Source organism: Amphiura filiformis, chromosome 4 (assembly GCF_039555335.1).
Source record: "Amphiura filiformis chromosome 4, Afil_fr2py, whole genome shotgun sequence".
In the NCBI taxonomy this organism is placed as follows: Eukaryota; Metazoa; Echinodermata; class Ophiuroidea; order Amphilepidida; family Amphiuridae; genus Amphiura; species Amphiura filiformis.
The window spans coordinates 56,449,139-56,463,109 of NC_092631.1; the positions used below are offsets into that span (position 1 = coordinate 56,449,139).

The 13,971-nt window shown below is 35.4% G+C and overlaps 2 protein-coding genes across 2 annotated transcripts in view; one reads left to right on the top strand and one right to left on the bottom strand.

Moving 5' to 3' along the window:
• The window catches only part of LOC140151095 (transmembrane protein 198-like), a 108,611-nt gene extending 107,808 nt beyond the window's left edge, over positions 1-803 (bottom strand). The window contains 1 exon segment of the mRNA XM_072173310.1: positions 713-803. The gene's annotated coding sequence lies outside the window, so the exon portion shown is untranslated.
• A 7,781-nt stretch (positions 804-8,584) lies between these two features.
• On the top strand, positions 8,585-10,797 carry LOC140149881 (CD40 ligand-like). The gene is made up of 3 exons (XM_072171905.1): positions 8,585-8,642; positions 9,348-9,597; positions 10,471-10,797. The coding sequence occupies exons 1-3, from the start codon at positions 8,588-8,590 to the stop codon at positions 10,691-10,693; spliced, it is 528 nt and encodes a 175-aa protein (XP_072028006.1). The 5' UTR covers positions 8,585-8,587; the 3' UTR covers positions 10,694-10,797.
• The last annotated feature ends 3,174 nt before the right edge of the window (positions 10,798-13,971 follow it).

Here is a 13,971-nt window from a genome sequence, read left to right on the forward strand (position 1 = left end):
TTAAAGCCTGAAAGCATCAATACTAAAGATAGGCTATCAGTCACTTAGTGCAGATATATGTTAACATTGGATTCCATTTCTTGTTTATTGTTCACTGTAAGGAAAAGCCTGTTCTGTTGTACCGGTATCTTGTATTGGTAGTATTTCCCACATATATAGGGCCTACATCACGTTGTTCTTGGAACAAAAACAGCAAAATATGCAAATACGACGACAATGAAAGATTACAATGTTCATTTTGACCCATGATTATTTGGGCCACGGCGCTTGGGAATCTAAAACTAAGGGGGGTAGGGCCAACAAATTATTTTTACGATGCGTGAGATTAATTATAAATACTCAATTTGACGACTCTTTTACGAGACTTGCATGAGCCACACTATTAAATGTTACCTTGGCGTGAGACTGTGAGAAAGTGACCGAATGTGTAAGACTCACATCCAATGCGTGAGAGTTGACAGCCCTGTCTCAGCTTTGCCAGCAAATATTATTATCAAAGACATTCAAGATTCAAGTGTGTGCAACTGAATGTGATTGTGAGTGTGTGTATCAACTCAAGTACCGTATACAAAAATGAGATTAGAGAGCTCATGAATTTCTCGATCAAATTTCACCTCTATAATATTAATTACCCAGAGATTGCCAACGTTAATAATTTCACCAACAACAATGCAGATATCTGGTCAAACGTTTGACATACATACAAACTTACCCGATCCTGTTTTCTTCACATAAAATCAAAACTTTTCCCCCGAATCCACAAAACGTGGAACGACGACCACCCATCCGTGTTTGGTTTGTTTTGTTTTTCTGGAAAAAGTTCCGCGTTTAATGGGGAGCACCGCCTAATCAGGCTCATGTTAATTGATTGATAGAGGGCATACTTTCATGCAAGTTAGCTGCCAGACCCTGCTGCCAGCAGACTCTGCCAGGGTCTGTTAGCTGCATGAGTCCACTACTAAGGGGCTGTGCAATAATTATGGGAGGGTAAAATTGGGGGGATTTTTGGCGAGCCAAAAGGGGGGGCAAGCAATTTTGGCAAGCCGAGAGGAGGGGGGGAAGCGATTTTTGGCACACATTCATGGGGCGCTAGTAAAACGCTCTAAAAAGGCTTAGGAAAACAATAGGGTACCTGCAGGGAATATGGGACCATTAAGGACGTTTAGCTTATTTGCATAAAAACTAAAGAAGATATGCCCACAAGAGATTGTTATGATGAACAACCTGTCCGTTAAGATTAATAAAACAGGCAATGTTACCTTGTTTTTATGTTTGTTTGGACGCTATGACGTCAAAATGACGTCATCGTCAAGTGTCCCATATTACCTGCATGTGCAGGTAATATGGGACACGGTGTTATCTCTATGGTGAAAATCAAAAAGTTCAGAAAATCACTCTTTTGTTCTAAAAACATTTTTGTGACATGATTTTGAATGTTAAATGCAAATTTCTACAAGAAAATTCAATTTTCTAAATAGTTTTGCTTTTCGCATTGACAATGCACACAATTTCCTATGTGTCCCATATTAGCCTACCTGCACCCATTCAGTTGAAAATCAGAGAAAATAATCATTTATAAAAGGAAAGTGCCACTTGTCAGTGGAATTTTACCTGCTGATAAGCTTAACCCATCACCTAAAGATCATAAAAATGACAAATGCCCCCTCAGTACCAGAGTTTTTGGATACACAATCATAAAATGTGACGTCATTGATTTTATATCAGGCCAAAAAACGACATAATTTTTGGGCAATTTCACTCTTTTTGGCATTGATTTCCAAGAGTTTGATACACAGACTCCAAAACTGCATTTCTAGAAGCACAATTGATGTCTCTAAACACTTAACAAATCAACTTAAAGTGTTTACCTTCTCTAGCTACTTTTTGTTAAAATGAAAATAGGTGTCCCATATTACCTGCTGTCCCATATTACCTGCAGCTACCCTAGTACGGAAACGCTTCAATGCAAATTTCCCATATTAAGCCTCGGTGATCAGCTTTCTCAAATTAACCTCGTAGATCACCTTTCTCTTCTAATTAGCCTCGTTGATCACCTTTCTTTTCTAATTATCCTCGTAGATCACTTTTCTTCTCACATTAAGCCTTGTTGATCATCTTTTCTTCTCAAATTAACCTCGTAGATCCTTTTCTTTTCTAATTAGCCTTGTTGATCATCTTTCTTTTCTAATTATCCTCGTAGATCACTTTTCTTCTCACATTAAGCCTTGTTGATCATCTTTTCTTCTCAAATTAACCTCGTAGATCCTTTTCTTTTCTAATTAGCCTTGTTGATCATCTTTCTTTTCTAATTATCCTCGTAGATCACTTTTCTTCTCACATTAAGCCTTGTTGATCATCTTTTCTTCTCAAATTAACCTCGTAGATCCTTTTCTTTTCTAATTAGCCTTGTTGATCACCTTTATTTTCTAATTAGCCTCGTAGATCACCTTTCTTCTCACATTAAGCCATGTTGATTACCTTTTCTTCTCAAATTAGCCTCGTAGATCCTTTTCTTTTCTGATTAGCCTTGTTGATCACCTTTTCTTCTCAAATTAACCCCGTAGGTCACTTTTCTTTTCTAATCATCCTTGTTGATCACCTTTTCTTCTCAAATTAACCTCGTAGATCCTTTTCTTTTCTAATTAGCCTTGTTGATCAGTGATCACCTTTATTTTCTACTTAGCCTCGTAGATCACTTTTCTTCTCACATTAAGCCTTGTTGATCACCTTTTCTTCTCAAATTAACCTCGTAGATCCTCTTTCTTTTCTAATTAGCCTTGTTGATCACCTTTATTTTCTACTTAGCCTCGTAGATCACTTTTCTTCTCACATTAAGCCTTGTTGATCACCTTTTCTTCTCAAATTAACCTCGTAGATCCTCTTTCTTTTCTAATTAGCCTTGTTGATCACCTTTCTTTTCTACTTAGCCTCGTAGATCACTTTTCTTCTCACATTAAGCCTTGTTGATCACCTTTTCTTCTCAAATTAACCTCGTAGATCCTCTTTCTTTTCTAATTAGCCTTGTTGATCACCTTTCTTTTCTAATTATCCTCGTAGATCACTTTTCTTTTCACATTAAGCCTTGTTGATCATCTTCTCTTCTCAAATTAACCTCGTAGATCACTTTTCTTTTCACATTAAGCCTTGTTGATCACCTTTTCTTCTCAAATTAACCTCGTAGATCCTCTTTCTTTTCTAATTAGCCTTGTTATGTTGATCACCTTTCTTTTCTACTTAGCCTCGTAGATCACTTTTCTTCTCACGTTAAGCCTTGTGGATCACCTTTTCTTCTCAAATTAACCTCGTAGATCCTTTTCTTTTCTACTTTAGCCTTGTTGATCACCTTTCTTTTCTAATTAATTAAAAAAAAATGTTGGTATTTACACAGCGCCTTTCACATGTGAACATGTACCAAAGCGCTTTACATTTATTCTGCCGTCGTTAGAATATGTCAGCTGCCATACAATGCACAAGGCATGCTCATACCTTTGGGCGGCGCTCAATGGACAGTATTCATAACAGCTCCCCATTTCACACCTGGGTGGAGAGGAGTAATCGAGATAAAGTGCCTTATTCAAGAGCACAACACGATGGCGTCGCCGGGGCTCGAACCCGCAACCTTCCGATTATGAGTCGTAGCCCGTTCCGCTCGGCCATCGTGCTCCCTATTAAGCCTTGTTGATCATCTTTTCTTCTCAAATTAACCTCGTAGATCCTCTTTCTTTTCTAATTAGCCTTGTTGATCATCTTTCTTTTCTAATTATCCTCGTAGATCACTTTTCTTCTCACATTAAGCCTTGTTGATCACCTTTTCTTCTCAAATTAACCTCGTAGATCCTTTTCTTTTCTAATCAGCCATGTTGATCATCTTTCTTTTTTAATTAGCCTCGTAGATCACTTTTCTTCTCACATTAAGCCATGTTGATCATCTTTTCTTCTCAAATTAACCTCGTAGATCCTTTTCTTTTCTTAGCCTTGTTGATCATCTTTCTTTTCTAATTATCCTCGTAGATCACTTTTCTTCTCACATTAAGCCTTGTTGATCACCTTTTCTTCTCAAATTAGCCTCGTAGATCCTCTTTCTTTTCTAATTAGCCTTGTTGATCACCTTTCTCTTCTAATTAGCCTCGTAGATCACTTTTCTTCTCACATTAAGCCTTGTTGATCATCTTTTCTTCTCAAATTAACCTCGTAGATCCTCTTTCTTTTCTAATTAGCCTTGTTGATCACCTTTCTTTTCTAATTAGCCTCGTAGATCACTTTTCTTCTCACATTAAGCCTTGTTGATCACCTTTTTTCTCAAATTAACCTCGTATATAGATCCTCTTTCTTCTCACATTCAGCCTTGTTGATCACCTTTCTTCTCAAATTAACCTCGTAGATCACTTTTCTTCTCACATTAAGCCTGGTTGATCCCCTTTTCTTCTTAAATTAACCCAGCGCAAGTGTATAAAAATTAAAATTGTTTATAAATTGCTTAGAAGTGAAGGATATAAGTCATTCAAATTGTAATTTTGGTATTTTTGAAATAAAACACTTGGCAAAAAACGAATAAAACAGCAGTATTGATAAAGTTGAAGCCACATTCAAATACATGTAGCTGATTTATATAGGCCTACTGACAGTATATAAATTACCGATTTATGTAAATTGCCTTATTTTGTCTTAATTAAATATACGGCTTTCAGCTGAACCACTAGCAGGCTATGTTAGCATATCTATGACAATGACAAAGGTATACCAAAATCTAAATTTTGATGATTTTTACGATCGTCCGGATGAGCAAATCACTGAACATGCTGAATGGGCCTTTAAAGGAAGTATCCGGTAATCACAACATTTGCCTTGTGATTTTACGTGATTTCACGTGATTTTATTTTTAAAAAAACCTTATATTGGCCAAAGAAATGAATAAAAAGAACCGTCTCTCAACACACGATATTCCAAATTTCCGGGGACTAAAACTTCAGCCCTTGAAGAAGATCATTAAAAAAAATCAACTTGCATTGGGCAAGCGATTTACGCGCGTGTATCATTTTAGTGTCTAACGAAAACTTCAAAATATGACTATAACTTAGGACTATGATCGTTTTCCGCTATTTTGGGTAGTAGGCCTATATACTTATTTGGGGTTTTATTTATGGAAACTCTGTGAAAATGCTTGTTTTACAGGACCCTTTTAAAAGTCCATACACGAACCGCATATTAGCCCCCCCCCCCACACCCTCCCCTCAATGGTTAACCCCCCTCAATGGTTAACCCCCTCATATTCGTACAACGGTTGCATTTGGAGCTAGAGAGCACTAAAACACTGAGGGAATCTTAGGCAATCGGACAAATAAACATACAGACAAACAAAAATTTACAGGCATGTACACCACCGGTAGTCATCGTGCAGACCGCCGCAGGGGCGTGCAGGAGTTCATCGTCACGAAACTGAGCCTTTAGTCACCTGCAATAAAACTAGTAAAATTCGTCATCAAAGTAAATAAACTTGGAAAAAAGTTACGAAGACTTTTGAAGACAAATACATTTCAGACATCGTCACGCAACAAATGAAAATGCATTTACTATTATTAGTATTAGTGGCTAAAAACAGTAACAGCTTTACAACTTCCTGTATTGAAAAGTTTACCTATAGCCTCCACAGCAGCCAGTAAATGTTTGGTTCCGCTCCCTCCACACAAAGAGGGAGCGTAATCAAACTGGCTGCGGAGGAGACTAAAGTAAAGTTTACCATGCTTACTGCGTGAATCGTGGCACGATTGACACGCAAATTCTTGAACTTTAGTCAATAGAAGATAACAAAAGAATATTGCAAAATGACACACCATGCGTGACGTGAACTTTAAAGCAACTCGTCAAATACACAGTAAATTCCCAATGTGCTAAAAATTGAAGAAAAAAATGGGTAGTCGGGTTTCAGGCTATAAAAAGGCTGGTTTAAAAATTTTTTATACCATAATCGATTTACTTGTTGAAGTTTACGAGCAAATTGAATTTTTTTAGCTATAATATATAAAGTCGATTTAGTTGTCGAATATATACGCTACGTTTACCGACCAACTTTGACTTCAGAAAGATTTATTAATTCAGTATATATTCAAATTGTTGAATAATTAGTAGAGAAATTTGCGAAAGATGGAAAACAGGATGCATGTTTCTGAATCTGGAGGAGTTCCAGTTATCCTAACCGCTGATTATTCAAAAAAGGACAACCATAACAGATTCGGCACCTGGAAACTCGTGGTGTCAATCCTTGCCATTTCGGCTGTTGTTTTCTCCGCGTCTTCGCTTATTTATTCCTGGATGATCTACCAAAAGGTGCTGATGATGAACGTTCATTCAATGGAAACGGTAAGGAAACAATGCATTGTCTTTTATGTGATTTCAGACTTAAATTGAGCCTTGGGGTAAACATACCCAGCAAACACAAAACGTATTCAAAACGGCTTTTATTTTGTATGTTGGTTTTGGTAAAAACGTTTTAACATGTCGGGTTTGATAATTCTTCTACACACTCTCTATGAAATGACAAATGCAATTTTTGCCAAAGCTCACTACCATTGATTTGCAAGATTCTGTGAACTATACCAATTCGCAACAGTTTAAAATAGTAGCTAATTTTAAAACATTTTATATGAAATCACACTAAAACAATATTTTTAAAATGCTGCCAAAATGTTATTGTAAAATATATTTTGCACAGATTGTTTGTCAAATATTTCGTCTGGACTTACATATTCTGTAGTAAGTGTTTGAATGTTATGAAAAAAAAGTTTTACACCTTTTATTCCTTTACCCTTTAGCCAATATAACCAAACTTTTTCTAAGTTTAGCAAATAGTGTCGAAAACGTTTCGTGTTTAATGGGGTCTGGGGTGCTATAGGCTCAGTTTGCATGGTTTGCTGTAAAAAGTGCAAGATAATGCACATCGTTTGCTGCTAGTATTTACCAACTGGATGAATAATCTACACCAAGATACTAGTAAATTTACCAATGTTTGCGGTAACTAATGTTAACGAAATTTACTCAATTTTCATGATTTTGAGGAAACTTATGTTGTTTCTTTGTTAGATAGGAACTAGTTGGTTGATTGATCATTGTATAAATCGTTATTTTATGTTTACAAGGTGAAGGTATCAATTAACTTGTGATGATGCCTATAATACTATAGGCCTACTAGGTTTCGAGTTTACTTTCAATAATAATAATTGGAAGCATGAACCGGTGAGCGAAAAATAACTCGGAAATGCTAACCTTCACCGATCTGCAAACTTTCGGTATCCATAATGATTTCTAGACTTTCATGAATTTAAAAGCCATTTACCGTAAGTAATCAAAAGCTCTGCAAATGCCCTGACCTGGAGCCGTCTTCGATGACGTCACAGTGGGGAAATTCCCGTTATTCATGCAAGACTCAGTCTGAAGTGCTAGCCGAACTGGGTCTGTCACAAAAGTTCGACGTAAGCTGGCCAAACCATCTCCTTCACTATATCTATGGTCAAACCAAACATTAAGTGCACGAATAAAATGGATTTGTTTAATTGTATTGTCTTTGTTTTGTTTTATCCGTGACAATAGGCCAATTTGTTTGGAAATTCGTATTTCCGTCCTATTTTTTGAATTCCAACATAACGTTTCCAAACCTACATTCATTGAGTTTAACAATGTACGATCCTTTGCGTCGCCAGAAAATAAAGTTTCTCTATTTACTAATTTAGTGTTAAATTCAAAAATTTGTTTTTGGGAAACTGCTGCATCGTGATATTTACAGTGCGTATCACAAATGGATGACTTTGCGAGGAATGAAATTTTATGTTTGTAAAATATTGTTCTTTTCTTTTATTTCAAAATGCAGGTTTCCAATGAGATGGACCTTATGGAGCTATCAGAAAGAGAAAGGAATGGAACATCCACACACTCACATGATATTAGACGTCGAGATACTCAACAGGATGAGGCTGTGGCACCATTTATATGGCAGACCTCATCACAGGTGAGTCGAAAATAAAAACTATTTAAAAAAAAAACACAGGAAAATGCTAGCTGAAACACATCACCTAATCACAACATATTTTGAGACAGATTGTGGCCAGTAGTGGCACCCGAATTGTTGTTTGAAAAAGTGGAAAGTTGTGTAATTTTGGGTTTTTACTGAGGGGTAGGGGAGATGGGGGTGGGCAAGAGTTATGACTGGGAGAACTTGCCCCATGCTACCGCCACTGTTAACTCCTTTCCATTTCAGTGGAATTCTAACACGACTTCTGATTTCTTGAAACGATAGTTAAATGCTATATGAATCCACATAGGCCTCATGATTTATTTTGAAAATCAATATTGCTGCAAAGTGGATCCAAAAACGATATTATGAAGCCACTAGACTTGTAATAGACTTACAATATACAAGTGATTTAGTTTTACAAAATATATTAATTAAAACATAATCTGTTTAGGTACGTCTAAAATTATGTGTTTGAATTGAGAGGGTTTGTTTGTTTTATGTTGCAGTATAATGTTGAAAATTAAAATTCAAGTAAAAACTAACTTATATTGTCAATTTGCCTGTTTTCTTTTGCAGTCTGGTATGGAAAATAACTTTCTCCATGTTAGTGGCACTAAATCAGTCTTCTATGAAAGCGGTAAGATATGTAGAGTTATGAAGGGCGGTCAATAAGTTCGTAGAACATGATCTAACTTTGTCATGGGTAATGACTTTGGTCTCATTTGAAAGCTTGTTCCTGCACAACAGTACTGCAAAAATAATAAATTTTTTGTTTTTAGTGTATATGGGCAGGACACGCTGCAGCTAGGGCTACCTCCCTAAATTCAGTTTGTCAAACAATGAAGTTGCCATTCATAAGAGAGGCATGAGATAACTCCAGCAACCATATTTTTGTGGTCCATACCATCCATGCATGGTATCCAGTTAGTGAAACCTATTTGGGGAAATAACTGGAGGGCTCTTGCACCTGAGCCTGTAAATTTCAGGTTTTATCAATTTAATTTTAAATTCCTGTGCTACAAAAACTGTAGGTTAAGGTGGTACTACACCTTGATAAATCTGTGACTATATCGCTAGAATGTACCCACATAATGAACCGCTTGTCTTGAATCACTGAAATTGGATTTCTTGCCCCTATAACATACATAACTTTTGTTACCAGTGTGTAGTTATTTTTTGAGAAAAATGCGAAATTAGTCACAAAATTTATCAGGGGGTGTAATACCAAAAGGAATTATCTTTCATAATATGTTTTAAAATGAGTTTACTTCACTTTAAAGTAAATAAATAGGCCTATATATAAATAAATAAAAATATCATATTTTTCTATTCTAATTTGCAGATCAATGGATCACATGGGTTAGTGAAGAAGATCCCTACAACAGTCTATCCCGCCAGAATATGCCCTTCAAGCAAGACAAATTCATCATCATCCCCAAGCCAGGGTTCTACTACATCTACACTCAGGTAACATATGCTGATAACATCGCCCCAACCAGTGGTGCATTTAGGGTTGGGCATGAGGTTATCCGTCAGTCTCACTGTGGACATGGAGCAGAAGAGACTCTGTTAACATCTTGGATAACACAAAGGTAAGTACCAACACTATGATCCACAATGGCCTCATCCCAATGGCATAGTACAATAACCTCAAGTAAACAATCATAGTGCAAAATTTGACCTCAAGTTGCAGAGTATGAGTTTTTGTACATTTTCAAAGGTCAATCAATGAATGTACATATGTATCGGGGGTTAAAGAACTGTGCACAATTAGATGAGAATGTTTTGGATCCTAGTCCAAGCAGTCTTTCACTAATAGGAAATGAAGGGTAACGCCAATCCTGGATAATGGCCATTCCATTTGAAATCCATACTCCCCTTATGGAAGACATGACCTTAATCTCCAGCACAGGGACTGTACATTTCAAATGGAGTCACCCATTCAAGCAACCCCATTTGAAATTCATACTCCCTGTGTGGAAGATTAAGGTTGTGTCTTCCATTGGGCTGTATGGATTTCAACTGGTATAGCCCAATGTAGTATCCTTTATGCCCCTATGGAATATACAACCTTAATCTTCCATGCAGGGAGTGTGAATTTCAAATGGGGTAACCTGTATGGGCGACTCCATTTGAAATCTACACCCCACATTCTATTACCCCAAAATATCATAAGTTAATAAAAAGCAAATATCACCCTTTGCAAAGAAAAATTCACCTTTTCGGTAAATCCCAAAAGCCTTCGTTACATGCACTTCACAGCTTTCAAATGCTCAGTAATGGTGTTCGCTAAACGATGTGCACATCAGCGTTATGTCAAATGAGACATTTCAGGTATAACCGGAAAGGATCATGGGATTTACCAAAACAGGTGAATTGAAAGAGTAAGGCATAGGGCATAATATGCAAATCACAATGTACTCATTTGGCTAATTCCTCTACAATTTGCTCCAATCATTTTACAGGCGTAACCAGACAGTTGATGACAATGCTTTTGATTCAACTCATATGGGAGGCACCTTCTACCTGTCTACCAATGATCGTGTTGGAGTACGAATGAAAAAAGACTCTGCTATGATGTCCAAGTTAGCCAGCAACCCACCTTCCCTGTGTAATTTTGGTGCTTTCACCGTTATGCCTGATACTAGTGAGCGTATTGATAACACATGCTGCTGTCTGGATGCGTAAAGGATGAGAACAGACTTTTAGCAATGAATTGGACTCAACTTGACTCAAATAAATGTAAGACCCCGAGTGTAAGACTTGTGTGCAGTCTTTGGCCCCAGATGTGCTAACTTCAACTTCAACAAAAAACTCAATTGGAACTCAACAGCTCACCTATATGATCTTGGTGATGATCCAATACACAACTGGGAATCCATCAGTGGTGTTATTTTAATTTTAATTTTAACTTATATAGTGCAATTTTAAATAAGTATTTGATGTTTCAAGTTTTTGAGCAATTCAACTACTTGATGAAAATGTTCATGACTGTATATAGTCCATGGACCAGAGGAGTTACCACTACCTTAGAAGGATAGCAACAAATTTGTTACCAGAATGTGGCAATACATTTGTAGTAAATGCAACAGTTGTAAAAAACTCTTAGTAAATGTGTAGATTCATTGGTATTCAATATCTTTAGTTTAGTATTAGGGATAGTAACAAATTAAACAAGCAAACTAAATACTGCTAAATACATTCTTTGTTTGATAATGTCAAATTGGTAAGCAAAATTTTAAAAGATGTATTGTTAAATTTTGTTCATTGATGAGTTTGAGAAAAGTTTGAGAAACTAAAACATAAAATCTGTTTGTTTTCTGTGGAATTGAAGGCCCATTCAGCAATTTACTTATTTAGAAGATCGTAAATCTCATCAAAATTAAGATTTTTACACCTTTTGTATTTATATCTAAAAAATAAAAAAGTGTTTTGCAATTTAGTTTTCAAACCTACACAGGAAACAAACTATTTTTGATGTTAGCCTTAGGATGTTGATTATATTCAATTTGAACTTTCACATATTCTTAAAATAAATTACTCATTGGAAATTCTATACTTTAATGAAACTGACATCAAAATTGAATCCTTTTGTTTCTGAGAAATGGATACTAAAACAAAAGATATGACATGCTTGTTTTGGTCATATCTTGAAATCAATTTTCCCCCAAAACATCAAACTTTTTGGCTTTGATTGCATCACATTATTTATACCATGGGCATCATTTTGAGTACAAAATGGGCAGTTTTTCACATTCCACCACTGAAAAGTGTGACAGTATTGTATTTTTTAAACTGCCATTTTATTTATATATGTTTCTGAAATTTCCATATGTTAACTGTGCTTTGTATGTATGTATATACTTAAGTTATTACAACTATTTATTAAATTCATAACATTCTCATGTTTGCTTAAAAGTAGATTTATTTTGCTTTTACAAAATACTATAAACAAGAGTATAAATATATGAAATTGTTGAAGGTTTAGAATATCTAATAAGTGATATAAAATAATGCATAACTTGGAAGTGAAATAGACAAAGAAATGTAATCAGTGCAACAAATCAACCATTTTATGTTGTCAACATTTGAGTAAGATGCAGCCACTCTATTCACACACACACACCCCACACAAAAACAAGGTTTAAATATTTTTAAGCATTTAATTATTCAATTTCAGATGAAACTTGCATATTTTAGGACAATTTCAGAAGCTAAAAGCGCATTTTCATTGCTTTTATGATCCTATTTTGGAAATTGTACCTTTTTTATGGATTCAAATGTTGCATCCAGATTTGAAGTTGCATCATGCTTACTGAGGTATCAAGTTGCACAGAATATTATTCTTTATCTATTGAATAGGCATTGCTAAGAAACGGTAGAAATAGAAACACACATTACTTTATTCTTGCTAACTATGCTTTGTAATGTATGCATATACTTAAGTTATACATTTTTCTAACAACTATTTATTAAATTCATAACATTTTCATGTTTGTTTAAAAGTAGATATTTATTTTCCTTTTACAAAATACTGTAAACAAGAGTACAATATATAAACATAAGAAAATGTTGGAAGGTTTAGAATATCTAACAAGTATTATCAAATGAAAAATGTAATGCAGATATTCAAGTGAGGTAGACTAAGAAATGTAGTCAGTGCAATGAGATGTACCACCCAATCCATTTATTGTTTTCAACATGAATAAGATGCAGCAATTTTATTGACAAAAATAAAGGTTTAAAATTGCAGGATCATTTCACAAGCTAAAAACTTTTTAATTTTTATGTTCATAATTTTTTGAAATTAACTTTTTCATGGATTCAAAAGTTGCATCCTGGAGATTTCAAGTTGCATCATGCTTACTGAGGTATCAAATTGCACAGAAAATTATTCTTGGCCTATTGAACCATCAAATTTCTTGTTGAATCGACATTTCTAAGAAACTGTAGAAATAGAAATACACATTATTATTCTTCATGTCTACAACTCTTAAGCTTCTAATTTCTTTATCACCATTATTTCTTAAATAACTGCCTTTAATCGGGTCATAGCAATATTTACTTTGTAATAAGTATAGACAAAAATAAAGTTGTTTCATCGTTCACGGATCACATCCAAAGGGTAGGGTTAGTCAGTCTGATTTCTTTGTCACAAAGTGTAATAGCCAACTTTTGTATGGGCTCAAATAAAGTGCCCAAATAGGTCCGGATTGGGACATTTCTCAACTGTATCATTTCATTCATGTTTTAAAACAGTTAAGAAACTTTTTTTCCAGATTAGGGTCCACCGGATGAGGACAATCAAACAACGTTTTTGCCTAATCATGCAATATAAAATGATATTACATAATAACAGTAATAGAAAGCAATAATACATGTATGACATAAATATACAGAAATTTTATTTGTATGAAAATCAGTATTTATTTTGTACATTCCACTTTGTCATACAAAACTATTGGGCTGTTCCATTTAAAATCCACACTACCCATGTGGAAGATTTAGGAAATACCTTCCACAGAGGGAGTATGAGTTTCAAATAGAATAGACAGTTGAGAAAATTCCATTTGAAGTACTCTCCAGTTGTGGAAGATATAGGTAAAGCCATAATACAGGGGGAGTATGGGTTTCAAATGATTAACCCCGACTTATTACATTTGAAAAACATACTCCCCCTGTGGAAGATATTTCCAAAACCTTCCACAGGGGTAGTGTGGATTTTAAATGGAATAGCCCAATAGGATATTTGATGATGCAGCATATGCAGTACTGTATCATTTCACAATATGGGACTTTCAATAGTAGAAACAAGTTGGTTGTAGAATGTACATCAACCCACAAACCTGGGACTGAGGCAAGCCTTGAAATAAGAGGACTGGAACCAAGAGCAATTTGTTTTTAACATTGCTCCTGGTTCACGGGGATTTTACAAGAACCAGGATCAATTTCTGAAGAAACTGGAA